This window comes from Pipistrellus hanaki, assembly GCF_964339955.1.
Source record: "Pipistrellus hanaki genome assembly, chromosome: 5".
Classification (NCBI taxonomy): Eukaryota; Metazoa; Chordata; class Mammalia; order Chiroptera; family Vespertilionidae; genus Pipistrellus; species Pipistrellus hanaki.
This window is the reverse complement of record NC_140507.1, coordinates 73,197,512-73,214,021: the sequence shown is the minus strand read 5'-3', so window position 1 is coordinate 73,214,021 and position 16,510 is coordinate 73,197,512. Positions and strand designations below refer to the sequence as shown.

General features: G+C 52.7%; 1 protein-coding gene across 2 annotated transcripts in view; it reads right to left on the bottom strand.

The window, feature by feature from the left end:
• The window catches only part of KDM4B (lysine demethylase 4B), a 139,596-nt gene that overhangs the window by 74,893 nt on the left and 48,193 nt on the right, over positions 1-16,510 (bottom strand). For both annotated transcript variants that reach the window (XM_084883665.1, XM_084883666.1), the window contains exons 4-6: positions 11,287-11,462; positions 10,132-10,246; positions 7,417-7,610 (exon numbers count right to left, since the gene is read on the bottom strand). In XM_084883665.1, coding sequence (XP_084739791.1) covers positions 7,417-7,610; positions 10,132-10,246; positions 11,287-11,462 — 485 coding nt within the window. The remainder of the gene's footprint in view (positions 1-7,416; positions 7,611-10,131; positions 10,247-11,286; positions 11,463-16,510) is intronic.

Here is a 16,510-nt window from a genome sequence, read left to right as displayed (position 1 = left end):
GACACTCCTGGCCATGGTGTTAAACCATTCATGCTAGGGCTGTGCCACCGCTGTGACCCCAGCGCCAGAGTGCACGACTGCAATGCCCACCCAGCTGCATCCAGGAAAGTCACGCTCGTATCCCTGACACCTAGCAGGAGTCTTGGAAGGAGGCAGTAGGCAAGTGGGTTAGGCATAAATCGAATAAAGCACAACCAGCTCTGGTACTGTGGCCACGGTCATGGTCAAAAGAGGAGACGGGAAAGATGACCAAGAAGGCGCTCCTCCCCTCTCCATGATCCCCTGGATGAGCCCAGCAATCCACAGCTCCCCGAATATGCTTACATTTGCTCTCAGGAGGAGGTTTCTGCTCTAAAACACTCTTTGTTGCTGTATTTCTGTCACCTTAGCTCAAGACCCAGGTTTCCCCAGCGAGTTAACAAGGTACAAATCAAGCCACCTGCTGACATCTTGGTAGGTCTTATCCATCTGACCGCCCCAGGCACCACAGCCTCACCAGCTCTGTGCTCTGATACCAAGTGGGAGCTGGGCCGGCCCAGGGTGAGAGGGGGAGAAGGGGGAATGTCTGTCTGCTCTATGAGGTGACAGGGTGTGGTGCTGGGAAGCTAAGTTATTGAATCCAATCTGGGAAGCTGTCAGGCTCCTACCAACCTTGGCACAGAGCCGTCCCTGCCACCATGGGGCCTTTCGGGACCTTGCCAGAGCAAGGTAGCTAGGAGCTACCCTTGTTGCTGGAGAAAGGGCTGGGCCTGAGTCAGGGAATGGGACCCCCTGGTGACTGCTGCCCTGGAGTCTCAGAAGCCATGAAGTTGCACATGGCCAACCAGGCCTCCTCTAGACACCAGTGCTCTCTACCAAGGGCCTTCGGGGCTGCTGTCTGGCCAGCTTCCCGCGGCTCCAACACCCACCTCAGTCTGGGTCCCTGGCAACAAAGCTGAGGCCCTCCCAGGGCCTGGACCAGGCACTGAGGTCCTCCAGCGCCACCTACAGCCAGGCTGGGGAGTTGCTTTGGACAGCAAGGTAGAAAGGAGGCAGGAGGAAGAAAGGGAGGAGGAGGCAGGAAGGGAAGGAGGGAGGGATTATTCAATGCTGCAGGAGGTGCAGCTGGAAAAAGGACTGATGCTGCCTCAGGTGGACCTGCAGAGAGGTCCCCAGGGGCCAGGTCAAGGAGCAAGGAAGCATCCCAGCAGCACCACCGTCCCCGAAAAGAATCTTGCTCTGCCTGGGAAACAAACCCATCAGTGCCCAGGCTGCAGTCAGAGAACAGGTCACATGGGAGTCAGCCAGGGCATGCATACTTCCTCCTGGTGCCCATGGCAGGGAGTACATGTCCTCCAATGCATAAATGCATACACATTCAGGCATGCACACACAGCACATGTACACACACCACCTCAATGCACACAGGACAGCTATACACACAAAGGTGCAGCACACACATGCATGTGTTGCACATGTACACACATTCACAAGTATGTGCACATGCATGCACATACATACACACTTGCACATGCACACACACACACCTCCAGAGTACCAAGTGCAGGCAGAGATGGCTGTGCCTGCTGGGAATTTTTGACAGCAAAGGCTGCCCAATCCCTCTCCTATGAAATTCCCCTGAGCAAAATGCCAAAGAAAAACTCTATAGCTGAATCAAAGGGAAAATTTCTGCAATCCACTGGGAGCCTCAATCAGGCTTCTGAAAGGTCAGCGAAGGGGCAGAGCTCTCAGACACAACTTCATGGCTTCTGAGACTCCAGGGCAGCAGTCACCAGAGGGTCCCATTCCCTGACTCAGGCCCAGCCCTTTCTCCAGCAACAAGGGTAGCTCCTAGCCACCTTGCTCTGGCAAGGTCCCGAAAGGCCCCATGGTGGCAGGGACGGCTCTGTGCCACCTAAACTCCCAAGCTCTCACCAGCATTCCTGCCACTAGTCCTGTACAGAAGGATCCATTCAGCGCACCTCAGGACCATCCAGAGCTAGTGAGGGCTCCATGCTCCTCATGGGAATGCAATCAGACTCTCTCCTCTCTCCCGTCCCCTGCCCCCGCCCTCAGGGACACTGACACCAGAGACTTGGAAGACTGAATCCCAGATATGTTAAAGTGGGAAGGATGGAGGGGCTGGGGAAGCCAGAGACAGAACTCATGGGATGCTGCAGAGTCTGAGGCCTGAAGGCCAAGATCACAGCCCTGAGGGCCAACCCCCAGAGCAGGAGAGCATCCTCCACTGGGACACACCCGCTTCCAGTCTCTGCTCTTCACAGTGGTCCTTGGCTCCTGCAACTGAGCCCACCGCCCAAGCCAGCCTCACCCTCGAAGACTGTCATCTCCCAAGCCTGCCCTACCGAAGCCTTAGCCAGCCCTTGCTGGATGCGGGCACTCAGGACGTACCCTGAAAGGTAGACCCAACCACAGCAGGGCCAGCGGGACTGACTACATTGGCAGTAACGTGTGCCAGGGTGGCAGGCACTCTGCCCTCCTCTTCAGGGTACACAGCACACTCCAGATGGTCCCGAAGTGCCCAGGAAATAAGGGCTGACCAGAGCCCAGCGCTCTCCAATTCCCAGAACTCTTTCCTGGGGACACTTGGAAGCAGCAGGAGGACAGGAGGTGGCAGGTGCTGCGTGTGGCAATACTGCTAGAAACACTATTTAGTGCTACATCGTAGAAACAGTGTGAAACAGCATGTGGTGGGTGTATCACACTCGGAGCTGAGGTTTCCAATGATGAGCGTGGTATCTGACCAGGCCTGAGACCCACAGGGGCCGAACCAGGGAGCAGAACCAGTTACCCTGGGACAAGCTGTGGGGGATATAATTTCTGGCTAAACCACCACCACCCATGGGCTTCACGGAATGTGTCTGGCCTAGGACAGCAGGTTCTATAGGGCACGACTGCTGGACACTGGGCTGCCCACCCCCCAGGCACTGTCCTGCAGGGCCAGCCCTGCCTCCTCCTAATGCCCACGCCCGCCCACCCTCCTGGCCTCAATAATGGGCAGGGCAGCAGGGCAGCAGGAAGGTCAAGCAGCGGCAAGAACGGTCCTCGTGCGAGTGTGAGCACCGGTCTATTTTAAATCCCCATCTCAAAAGGAATTCTGAAGCACTCAAACGCTTCAGATATTCTTAGCCTTGCTGCCTGAGAGCACCACGCACTGCCAGCCTTTCAAAGCAAATTCCATGCTTTTATCGACACCAGGCTGTTCACGTCAGTTTGACACACAAATCACACTACCAAAGTAGCAACACACCCAGAAAGGCTTCATAAAACGCAATAAACCTGAGGACGTCGACACTTTAAAAAAAAAGTGCTATGGAAATAATCTGAAATGGTTGCAATTAAGCTACTGTAGACGCAAGCAGAGCAGTACATACATTAGGGAGACAGACGTGTGAGTACAATCTGCCAGACAATGTCTCCTCTCTGGGGAGGGGTGGGAGCAAGGCATCACCTTCCCAGGGGGTTGTCAAGTGGATCCCTGAGCCCCCAGCCCAGGGGCAAGAGGGCACCTCACCTCCCCCACCCCAGGCTGGTGTCCATGTTGGCTCCATGACAGAGCAAGACAAGGAGGCTGACTCCCACAGGATGGTACTGGCTCCACAGTAACCCCTCAGGCACTGGGGCTCAGAGGCTGAGGGTTACTGTGGTCCAAGTACCCAGGTCTCCTGATAGCTACTGAGTCCCTCTCTGTGCCAGGCCCCTGCCAGGAGCTGGGTACAAAAGGAAGACCGAGGGCCCTGCCCTCACCAGGTCCATGGTCTGGTGGGGAGACACCAGATGATGCCAACATCCCCACCCTGATCCTGAGGGGAGAGAGCTGGAAGGGTGCCCAGCACGATGACCAGGCTGTGCTGACCAGGCATGGAGCAGAGAGCTGGGATCCTACATGGCCACACTTTGAGAAATCCCTTCCCACTGGCCAGACTCGATCTGTGTGAGAGATCCCCGAGTGCAATCCCATGCCCCTTCTAGACCAGAAACCAAGACCAAGGTCAAAGTGCCTTCTAGAAGATTCTTTCTGTCAGAGATGCACTGCTGTGTCCAATGCCAGCTCTGCTTATGGCTTCCCCATTGCACTCGGGAATCGGGGTGTGGAGAAGGGTGTAGGTAAGGTGATGGGCGGACACAAGGGCCACCCCAAGCAAACCAGGGGTACAGCGTGTGAAGCAGGAGCCGTCCTCAGGGCTGTAGCCAGAGAGCACTGAGTGCTGCGACGGGAGGCAAGCATGCAGAGCCAGGTGTCTGTCCTGCTGCATCCCCCAGGGAGGGGGCAGCTGTGCCCTCACATTCCCTGGGTCCCCTCCCATGGACAGCTCTCAAGGACTTCCTACTGCATTTTCTCACACTTCACCTCCCTCAAAGCCAGTCCCACCACTTTCCCACTACCATCCATCCCAGCCACCTTTCTGTGCCCCCACCCTCTCACTACCAGCCAGCCTCCCTGCCAGGCTCCCTGACGCCACTTCTGCGCCAACCTCCCTGAGACCAGCAGCTTTTCTCAGCATCCTCACTGCTTGCTGCAGGGCCTCATGACCCCAGAACACACTTTTGCCCCAGAGTCACGTCTATGAGAGCTCAACCTGCCCTTAGTCACCACATGCTGGGACTCAGCATTGGCTTGCTTCTTCCTCCCTTCCTCTCTCTCTCGCTCTAATTACTCTCTCTCTCTCTCTCTCTCTCTCTCTGGAAAAGGTGGGTTTTCTTTCCTTAAGGTCCCTCTGCCAGCCAGATGCCCTTAAAATTGGGGCATCTTCGCAGAGCTGAGCAGATGAGAGGCAGTGTTCCTACCACCCATCCCCCTGCCCAGCAGAGTCCTTGCTCTCCTCCTACTGCGGCTCCCAAAGGGCCCTGGGATGATCATTGCCCAGTGGGTTCTAAAAAGGTGGAGTCTAAAAAGAATAAAAAGAACCTAGGAAATTTCCACCGCAGTGCTGGAAGATGATGGTCCATGGGGAAAGGGAAGGGCGCCATCTAGTGGCCCTGAGGGGAGCTACACCCAACCGAACTGGGATGCAGAGGACAGTGGCTCAGATACGTGGCCAAGTCACTGGCCAACACCATGAAATATCATCCAGGCCATCCAGCAGGCCCGGCACACACACACACACCACACTCACATAAGCATACATACATAAAAACACTTCAACTATAGAAACACACATAAACATACATATACACACTAACACTCCCATATACACACACACACACACATAAGCACACATATACACACTCAGGAGTACTCTCACACTCACACACAAACATATGACGCAGCCTGTGGATCTGCACAGGAAGTCAGAAGGCTGCTCGTGGGCACTCAGCCTACACGGCTCACAGACAGCATGCTGAGTGCCGGGAGGCGGCAGGCAGAGCGCCCAGGGGAGGGCAGGTTCTCACACCACAAGCTGCACTCCCAGGCCCTGCCCTCCTGCCTGCAGGTATGGGTTTGGGGCAGAACCTGGCCCCCTCTCCACCAGGTCTAGGCTGGGGCCTCTGTGGAGTCACAGCCTAGCCTTGCCATGGAGAGAGGAGGGTACAGGGTGGCTGCATGGACACTGGGACATCCTGGAGAGCATTGGGACAATGTCACTAGCCAGGAAACACTTCTGCCCAATTGCTCAGAATCACGCTCATGGGTATGAGATTTGGGTCTTATGAAAAGGGCATCACCAACTTGCCAATCTCTTCCAATTTTACCCCTAAAAGGTAAATACCGCCCAGCATGGAGGTTTCGATGACCAAGGGCTAATGCAAAGCCACCGCACGCCACCAAAGGAGAGAAGTGGGCTGAGAACAAGCCCTGTAACGGTAACAGGATCCCCTACACACACAGAGTAGCACAGTTCAAAGGCCAGAGGCCCAGGGCTGGCAGGATAATGGCACCAAAGACATCTCAGTCCTAGTCCGGGGACTGTGGACATAGCACCTCAGATGGCAAAAGATTAAAGACCCTGGAATGGGGATGACCCTGGAGATCCCTGGGGGAAACGGGAGGGAGGCAGGAGGGTCAAAGTCATAAGTAGAAGAGACTGCACTATTGGCTGTGAAGATAGAAGCAGCCACAAACCAGGAACATGGCTCCTATAGAAGCTGGAAAAGGCCGATTTTCCTATGGAGCCTCCAAAAGAAAAAGTCCAGCCCACACCTGTGAGATTCCTGACCTCCAGAACATGACAGAATAAATGTGTGTGTACTAAGGCTTGTGGTCATTTGTTACAATAGCCCTGGGACACTCATACACATGCTCCCATGTCTGTGTCCAGCGCTTTTCTATCTTTCTCTGCTATCTGAGAGGAAACAGCTTCGTTCACATCAGAGGTGAGGAGAGCATGGTCATACAGCAAAAGGAAGAAGAGAGAGGCCTGGTTTCCCACCCAAAATCTCCTCCTGGCTCCTAAGTCCTCTGCTCAGAACTCTTGTTCCTGCCTCCCTCAGCAAAGTGCTCCAGGAGGACCAAGCAACTTAAAGGGGTTGAGGTGCCTATGGGCTCAGCCAAGGTAAGGGATGCCTTGGCCAGAGTCTGCTGCCTGTGTCCCCATCCCTGCTGTGTCCCCCTGCCCCATACCTCGCTGCCCCCAACTAGCTTGGCTGAGGTCTTGAGTGCCACAATCTGCTCCCGGGCCTCTCCTGACACTCCTCTGAGCTTCGCTGATTATTGTGACAACAGAGGCAGGGAGGTGCAAAGCCTCAGCTCAGAAATCCCTGCTGGAAACAGCAGTGAACAAACAGAAGGCAGCTGCCTCCCGGCCTGCCAGCAGAAGCTGGATGTGATGTGAGTGTTAGCTCAGAGATTCCAGAACACAGAGCACACTGGACATATGCCCCAGCCTGCAGAGCCCAGCACTCACAGAATGGCCTTCGGGACAGCTCACTCACCCCTGCTCAGCACCTGCAAACTAGTGGGGACCCCAGGCAGCAGGAGCCTACTGCTAATCTCACCCCTCACACCACAGGCCAAGAGGAAGGTGAGGGAGGCTCAGTGCTCAAGGCTACCCTGTCCTCAGGCCTGCGGCCCCAGGAGTGCTCCAGTACAATAGCCACGTGCCTGACTCCGCCTGGGGAGATGCTAAGGGAGCCTAGACCAGCCACTGCTCAGTGGGAAGCTCTCTAGGCCCAAACCCCAAACTCCACAAACCAGGAAGCTCATTTCTGAGGGGCACATATACCTCATCCCCAAACTGGTGTAAACTGAGGCTGCCCTGAAGCCAGTGGGGACAGAGCCAGCAGATCTGCAGCTACCAGAGCTCCTACCCTGGCCCACCCTGCCTGATAGCCCTGGCCACAGGGGCCTCCCAGAAGACACCCATGCCTGCTTGACCCAGAGGAGCCCATCCACCTGCCCTCCCCCGCCCTCTGCCCTGCTGGCAGTGGAGACCCTCCACCCTGTGAAGCAAGTCAGGCCGCTGGCTGGACACTCACCATGACTTGGGCTCCCCAAAGTGCAGGTAGTTGATGCTGTACAGGTCCATGTCCTCTGTGTGCCAGGCGAAGGTGGTCTTCCACATGCCGAAGTACAGGTAGGGAGTGTTGACACCCTCGATGATGGTGCCGCACTCACGTTCCACCATGTCCAGGATGGTCCGAAGGTTCCCGATGTTCCACTGGGCCACGTCCTGTGAGACAGCAGGCACACAGTCAGTGGGCCGGCCATCCTTGGGGCGCCCTGGCCCCACCAGCCCCAGACATTAGTGGGAGGACAGGAAGTGTCCTTCCCTCTGAGCTGCCTGCTGCCGTGTGACCCCTATGAGGGCCCAGGAGCCTTGTTGTCAGCTCCAAACCTGCCCACTTCAGAGCTTGACTCACCCCGTGTCCAAACGCATCCTGGCTGCTCATACCCTGCAGATGCTGACTGACTGCCCTGTGCCATGCAGTTGGGCAGAGCTTTCTCTAGACTCCACGTTGTTATGTGTTAATCTCAGCAGTAAAGACCTCAGTTTGGTCATGAGTAACTAGTGTACCTCAAAGTCAATGACACAGAAGGAGGAAGACAACTGCCGGGTGGGGCTAGACCAGCGAAGGTGCCAGACAGCCCTTCTGGAACCTCCGCATGGAGGAGATGGAGATGGTTCTCAGAACCAAGCAAGCAAGGGTAGAATCCTCACCTACCAGTCCCACCTATCCTAATGCCACAAGCAAGCAATCTATGTCCTATCCATAAGAGCTCACAAAATATGCTTTAATCAACTTCCTTTCCCTAGAGAACCCTTCAAGCCTGTTGAGATGTGAGTGCGCATCAGCCATCTTTCTGCCCCAGTCCACCTTGTACCACCTTCTCTGGTCCACATTACAGGCCCCTGATTTGGCAAGACCACTGGCTGATCTTTGTAAGGTGAGTCCTGGCAGAAGCCCAGAACATGGGGTGTGGGGAGGAGACAGTGACCAGACTCCTCAGTATAAGAAAGAAAAACCCAAGGTCGCCTTGAACAGAAGCTTCCCAAGGTCAGGGCACATCAAAAAGTGATCGCCTCTCTAAAGCCTTGTCCAATTCACCTCACTATTCAGCTCACACATCCACAATGCGGCCACAGGCGGGGGACCGGGGATCTAGTCTAAGCCAGGCAATAACTCATTGTGTGGCCAGGGGAAGTCATTTCTCTGCTTGAGCCTAAGTTTCCACATCTGTAAAGGAGATTGTTGCACTAGATCAGGCACAGGAAACACAAGGCCCCAAAACCTCTTCAGGAAACTATGGCAGGCGTTGCTCACGATCTCAGAACTGGCCCCACCAAGCCTCACTGGGTCCTTCACAGGTTCATCACTACGACCAATTGCAGGCAGCACACAAGAGCAAACCCAGGTGTTCTCCCTGGACAAGGCTTTAATTTTTTTTTTTTAACTTTTTAATTTCTATTTGAAAACAATGCAGTCTTTAAGAGAATGAGAAGACAAGCCCCAGACTAGGAGAAAATATTTGCAAAAGAAATCTTGAAACTCAATAATAAGAGAATAAACAATCCACTTTAAAAATGAGTCAAAGACCTGAACCTCACCAAGTAAGATACACTGATGATAAACAAGCACATGAAAAGATGCTCCACATCATGGCACCAGGGAAATGCAAATTAAAACCACAATGAGCTACCACTACACACTTATCAGAATGGCCAAAATTCGGAACACTGACACCACTAAATGCTGACGAGGATGTGGAGCAATAGGAACTCTCACTTATTGCTGGTAGAATGCAATATGGCGCAATCACTCTGGGCAAAAAGAAATGCTGGCCAACAATTCATGTGGGGACCCATGCAGTAGTCCTGATTTTTCTGATACCTTTTAGGAGTCACAAGCCCCACTTGTTCTAACAGGGCTCCTCTCTGAGCATCCAGGAGGGTCCCCACTCTTCCCAGGTGCTATTCCCACCTAACTCCAATCCCACTCAAGACAAAAACTCAAGTGAACTCAGTTCACCTCTCATGGTGAACATGGGCTGAGTGAATGAAAGAGACTATCCTAGTAAGACATGACCTTCAGAGTGACAACATAGAGGGGCACAAATGGGGACCAAGAAGACCACCCGGGGCATGGAAATGGCCATATTTTACCCCCCGGGTACCCCATACAGAACACCCCCAGGAGAGAGCACATCAGTAACTCTGAAATTAACCTCAGGGTTGTCTGAGGTCCCATAAATATTAATAAACTATCCCCTAAAAACTAAGGGTCTCACTTAACCTCCCTCTGCTTAATACCAGCACCTCTCTGGGCCTCTGGTCACAGTCACCAGCATCTGGTCTAAGTCCTTGGACAGGCCAAGGTCAGGTCCCTCTCTGTTGCCTGGGTGTTCCCAAAGCACCCCCAGCCCAGCAAAAGGACCAGAAATAAGTGAACCCATGGCAGCTTGGGCAGCTGAGAACCTGGGGCTGCCAGGATTCTGAGGGTGTAAGATCAGAGCCATCAGAACTCTATAACTCAGTAGAAAAGATTTTGCAAGTCAGAAAACCATAGGATCCCTTCTTCATTCATGCTAAGACTAGGCATGTAGTTGTAACTAGAGCCCAAACAAAAAGCCCGACTAAGCTTGTGTCATTTTCACTTCCATTTTCAATTCCATTTACATTTACATTCCTTCACCTCCACCATGGAAACTGAGTTCCTCATTTTCCCAAGAACCTCTTGGTCTCCAGAACTTACATCATCGTACAAGGAGCCGCTGATGTCAGCGCCATAAATGGGAGAGACGAAGGTGAGGTTCTTCCAGTACTTGCGTTCCAGGTCGTCAAAGTCCTGGTGCCGGGGAGTGCAGTATCTGTGAGCAAATAGCACACCGAAAAGGGGATCTCACAGCTGAACCAGGCCCAGGGCATCTGCCAGATACACCGAGGGAGAGGCTCTGCCCTGTCCCCACCACAGGGCACAGCCCCAGAAAACACAAATGTGGTCCCATTTCTGCTGGGACAGCATCTATTCCAGGGGGTGTGTATAGGATGGGCAAGTGGCACTACCTGGAATAATGCCCACTTATCCCATCTCATCAGCTAGCTGGGCCTGTGGTATATAAGTCACAATGCACACCACTGGAAGTTGGAGCAGGTGGATGGGCAGGGGCTCTGGCTGTTATCATCTCACTGCTCAGCACATACTAAGAGCACTGATTATGGGCTAGGCACTGTCCTGGACACCAGGGCCATTGCATGAGTAGGCAGACTACACCCTACCTTCAAGGTACACTTATGTTGGAGAGTAAAGGTACTGCTGGAAATGCACAAACAATTTTAGAAAACCAGGAAACTGGGAATAACAGAGAACAGGAAGGAGAAAACAGCGATGGTATGCTCGTGAGTGCACCGTGTATGCACTGGGAATGCCCACGAGTGCACCCATGAGCACACAGAATGTACATGAGTGTTGCCCATGTGTGCACCATGTTGAAGGAAGCAGCATGCAGGAATGCATATTACAGAGCCCCTTTCTGAGGAGGCACCATCAGAACCGAGACATTATGGGAGGGTATAGGCGATGCACTCCAGGGACAGGGGATAGGTTGAACCCCAAGGGGCAGTCCTCAGTAGTGGGTGTTGAAGGTAGGATGAGGTGGACAAGTGGCCATGGGTGGTGAGGGTCTGGATTTCGCCCTTTTTGAATAGGGGGGGTCTCTGAGCACCAGGGTACCAAGTGCAGATGGCATGCACTTTGCAGGGGGCTACATGTGCCCTACAATCTCTGCACCCCCAAAGCTCCGGTTGGACTGGGCTTTGCAGACCAGGGGGGTGGAGGCCTTTAAGATGTGGCTCCACCTCGGAGATAGGGTTTCCGGGTTCCACCCTACACCGGGTCCCAGCTACATACTTCTCGCTGTTGGCCAGGCGGCGGTACTCCCCGACCGTCATAGCCTTCTTCTGGATGTTGTACTGTGTGAAGAGGCCTGACTGGCCCGTCACCACCTGCTGGATGGGGGCTGGGATGACCACGTCATCGATGTCATCATACGTCTGCCGTGGCTTCCACTCCTTCGGGGGGATGATCTGTGAGACCAAGGAGAAGTCAGCGGTGCCTCCAGACAGGCACTTCCACTCAGGACAGGGGAACGATCAGAGACAATGGGCACGGGCTTTTGACAGAAACCCACTGCCCACTTCTGGGAGACCAGCAGCCACTACCTGGGAAGCATACCTGGGACTGCCCCACAAGGGCACCAGGAACCATCTGTACCTTTATCAAGCACCCAAATAATCTGGTGCCAGAAACATGGGCACAACCAGCTGCATCTGAAGTCCTTTTAAAACCTTTATCACTGGGGGGCAGGGCCATTTCGCCCTCTAGCTTTGGAAAAGAGCAAGGCTGTGCCAGACACATGCTCTAGGAATCCCCTTCATTAACACCTACTAGGGAGTAATTACGATGCTGGGGAGGGGAAACATGGGAAAACAAAGACTCATGAGGGACTTACATTCCATGGAAGAGGGCAGAAGATAAATACCTTTAAGATGTGGCTCCATCTCAGAGCCAGGTTTCATGGGGCCTACCCACAGAGATAAGGAAACTGGGAAGGTGACCAGTTGTAAGTACTAAAGATATAAAATAAAGAAGGGCTGGTTAACAAGCCCAGAGGCAGAAGAAATGGTGACAATTCTAAGTGGGAATTGTCAGAAGGTTGCCTTTGAGAAAAGGCACAGCTATTTCATGGGAGCAAATCCAATAGACCACCAGGCCTGACTGAGCTGACGGCAGATCTCCTGCCCCGCCCTCCCTGCCTTTCTCCACAAGGGGACGCTAAGGATCAGCACAAAGGGTTTAGTGTCAGGGCACTGTGCTAGGCTTGCTTGGGCTCAGAAATCCACTCTTGGCCCCTTCACCTTCCTGGTCAGGGGCGACCTCTGGGCTGGACCAAGGGCCTCCTGAGCATTAGGCACCCTTCTGGGCCCCACAGAGCCAGACTAGTCTCTCCAGTCCCCGGTGGCTGTTTGCAAGCCTCAAGCCCCCTTTCAGAGTGCCCAGCAGACCATCTAACAGCTTTGGGAAAAGGAACTAATCTAACCTATTTTGTTGTTTTTAAAATATTTTTATTAATTTCAGAGAGAAAAGAAGAAGGGGAGAGAGATAGAAACAATGATGAAAGAGAATCATTGATCTGATGCCTCCTGCAAGCCTCACAACGGGGATCAAGCCCAAAACCCAGGCATATGCTCTGACTGGGAATCGAATGGTGACCTCCTGGTTCAGAGGTCAACACTCAACCACGGAGCCATGCTGGCGGGGCTAACCCAACCTGCTTTCAGAGCATCAGCCATGAACTCCAACGAGGCTGAACCCACACCCTGCTCGGCGCCAATGAGGGAAGAACCCCACGCTGATGCCCAAGTTTGCCGACAGCTTCCAAAAGGGATGAAATTTACCACACCCCAGGACTCCACTATTCATCTATGATGTGGGTGAAAGAAAATGTTTTGCTTGGCAACAAAAACACTTATTCTCCAGTTGCCAGTTAATAACAGAAAGGTGCTGCATCCCTTATCAGCACATACAAGTTTATTTATAAACAAATAAATAACAACAGAGAAAGTCGGTGGGTCCCTCCTGGGGCAACCCTGCCCCGAAGGGACACTGAGTGATGTCTAGGGACAACTGAGGTTGTCATGATTGTGGGTACTCCTGGCATCGAGCAGGCGGAGGAAGGGTGCTGCTCAACACCCCTGCAGTGGCCAGGATGGCCCTCCACAGATACCCGACCTGGATAGCAACAGTGCCAAGGCAGGAACCCTGATAAGTTAAATGAGGACAAGGACACAACCTTTCAGTGAAGGCTCTTTCTGGGACGTCTTCTCTCACTCTGTCAACTGTGGCCTGGACGCAACAGGCACCTAGACTACCCGCCTGTTTCTGGTGCGAGGCCATGTGACAACAGGGTACTGGCTGGGGTCAGCCTGCCAGCAGAAGGTTTTCTTAGATTTCTAGTGAGAAATCTGAAGGTTCGGGTGCTAAACTAAAACATTCAAGGCTGGAAAAACAAAAAAGAAAGAGATAAAAGGCGCTATGCCCCCAGGATCCAAGACATTCTTCTATGAGGAAGGATCCATGACCCTAAGCTGCTTTTTAATTATGTTAAAGATGTTTCCTTTTGACAGAAAACCCAAACCTCTTTCAGGAAAGTGCCATGACTGCACAGGCTCTGGACCCACTTCAGTTCTATTAGAAGCCCATCCCTAATCCCAGCCTGGGGCAAAACGAACAAAGTCAGTCATCCCGAATTTCCCACTTTCAAACAAGAGCCTGAGGCTATGCCATCCCTAACACACCAGAGTGAAGACGTCTGAAAACCAGGAGGGACCTGCATACACACACACACACATACACACACACACACATACACACACACACACACACACACACACACACACACGTGCGATGCCTGGTTTGCATACGTGTGAACCACTCCTTCCTGGACACATTCTAAGCAGGTTTTGAAAAACTGCTTAAAAGGAGGGCCACTTCCAGTTGGTCAGGAACCCCAAGCTTCTAGAAAAATCCCTTAGTAATGTATTGTGGCCTAACACCCTCACACCTCTGCAAAATCAGATTTGAAAGGAGGATCCCTCCCTGGCTGGTTTGGCTCAGTAGATAGAGTGTCAGCCTATGGATTAAAGGGTCCTAGGTTCGATTCTGGTCAAGGGCACATGCCTGTGCTGTGGGCTCAATCCCCAGTAGGGGGCATGCAGGAGGCAGCCAATCTCTCTCATCACAGATATATATATATATATATATATATATATATATATATATATATATATATATATATATATTTTATTGATTTCAGAGAGGAAGGGATATATATATATAAATATATATCCCTTCCTCTCTGAAATCAATAAAAATATATTTAAAAAAATAAAAGGAGATCCAGGCAAAGGGCATCTGAAACCTATCACCTAAAGAACTTCCAGCATTCTTTTTTTTTTTTTTTTAATATATTTTATTGATTTTACACAGAGAGGAATTGAGAGGGATAGAGAGTTAGAAACGTCGATGAGAGAGATACATCGACCAGCTGCCTCTTGCACACCCCCCACTGGAGATGTGCCCGCAACCAAAGTACGTGCCCCTGACCGGAATCAAACCCGCGACCTTTCAGTCCGCAGGCCGACGTTCTATCCACTGAGCCAAACCGGTTTTGGCAGAACTTCCAGCATTCTGACTGTCCCTACTCGGCACCTGGTGCACCTGACTGGTTTAGCCCTGGACTGACCCTTGCTCAAAGCTCCTGGAGAGCAAGTTCAGCCAAAGTAAGGCCACACACATCAAGTGAATGAGGGGGACACTGGGCAAATGGCCTAGGTGTGACTTGTTTGGCAAAGCTAGGAGTCTGCACAGTTGGGGTAGTAGGTGTAGGAAACGCTACAAAAGGGCAGGAATGAGGGGAAGCCTTTGCCCCCCCTCCAAAAAAAAACAAAAAAACACAACTACCTGGTCCCCAAACCACTCTTCATGGGGCAGGCCTGCCAGCTGAGAGCAACCAGGGCATTATCTACCTTCGCGACTGTCCTCACGACTGGGCACCAGAGCACCTTGACCCCTCCCAGAGGACCCTACACTGTCCCACTGCTCCACCACCCTTCCCCGACTCCTCCTGTCCCCGAGCTTCCCAAGCAGACTAGGGAGGTTCCAGCCCTGGTCTGTGGGGGGCAGGGACCCACTGGGCGCAGCCCTCAGAGTATGTGCAGAGTGGCTGAGGAATATGACTGGGCTGCCTGATGGCCCCAGAGTGGGGTTCCCGCACACCCACAGCCGATAATAGCTGTGGCCCTGACTCTACCTGTGCCTGCTGAACACCCACTCCCACCCAGTTCTACTGAGCCTCACAGAGCTTTTGAGGAGGGAACAAATACAGCTTTTATGAAAGAAGGAAACCACTACAACCAAGTGCGCATACACATATGCACATATGTCCACACACATGCATACACACACAGAGAAGAGCAGTCAAGGCTGATGAGGCCAGGGTAGGGAAACATCCATGTCAGGCCAGCAGGACATCGTGTCCCTTCTCCAAAGAGACCAGCAGCCTGAGAGCCAAGGATCCCCATTTGAAAAAAATGGGAGGTGCTCAGGGACAAAGCCCTGCTTCCTTGGATCCATCTGTCCCCAGAGTGGCAGGGAGGCCGCTGAGGGACTAGAGGCACCACACCCTACCCCTGCTAGATGGAAGAAGGGACCATGCGCACATGTGTGTCAGTGTGATCCTAATCACCAGGAGGGTCACACAGAACACGTGCCTGCACACCCAGACAGCTTCCCCTTTGGCTGGATTCAGAAAGAATTCCCACATCCAAAGGTGACTATCAGTCAGAGAGAAAATGACAAATAAAACACCACTTAAGAGAGAAAAAGGGACATGCAAAACAAAAAGCAGAAGGAAAATATACACTGAAAATATCTGCCTCACAAAATCCCCAGTCCAAATAGTTTCCCACCGATTCAAATAAATTAGCAAAAAATCAGTCCACTGGAATTCAAAGCCTAATCAGAGGCATCTGGGTTCAAAGGAGAAGCACTGAGACAGTGAAGGCGATGAAGGGGGGAGAGAGAAGGTAATGGAGTGGACCACACAGAGGTGGAGGAAGGGTGACAGAAATGACGGCGGTGAAAGGATAGCAGAAGAGTGTCGGGTGGGATTTAAAGGTACTTCAACAGAATAGTACAAGTTTCCTGACATAAAAGATGGTGTGAATCCAAAGGCAGATAGATGGGCTGGCTGAACTAGAAGTGGAACAAGATCAGTGATAGCAGATAAAGGAAGGGACCCCACGCCCCACCCCCCACAGGCACCAGGACTCCATTGGCCTCAGAATCTTCCCACCACTGGGGGCCTGCAACAGAAGGGGTGGCAGGAAAGTTGCACCTGACAATGGACACCGGACTGTGGATTGGTGGGGGGCAGAAAAGCCCCAAATGAACACTTCTGAACTTGCTAGAACCTTAGGCACTGGGTTTCCAGAGCCCTTCTCTCATGAGATGACAAACTGCAGGCGAGTAAGACACAGACAGTGAGCACTGAAGCCATTTAAAGGGAGAACTG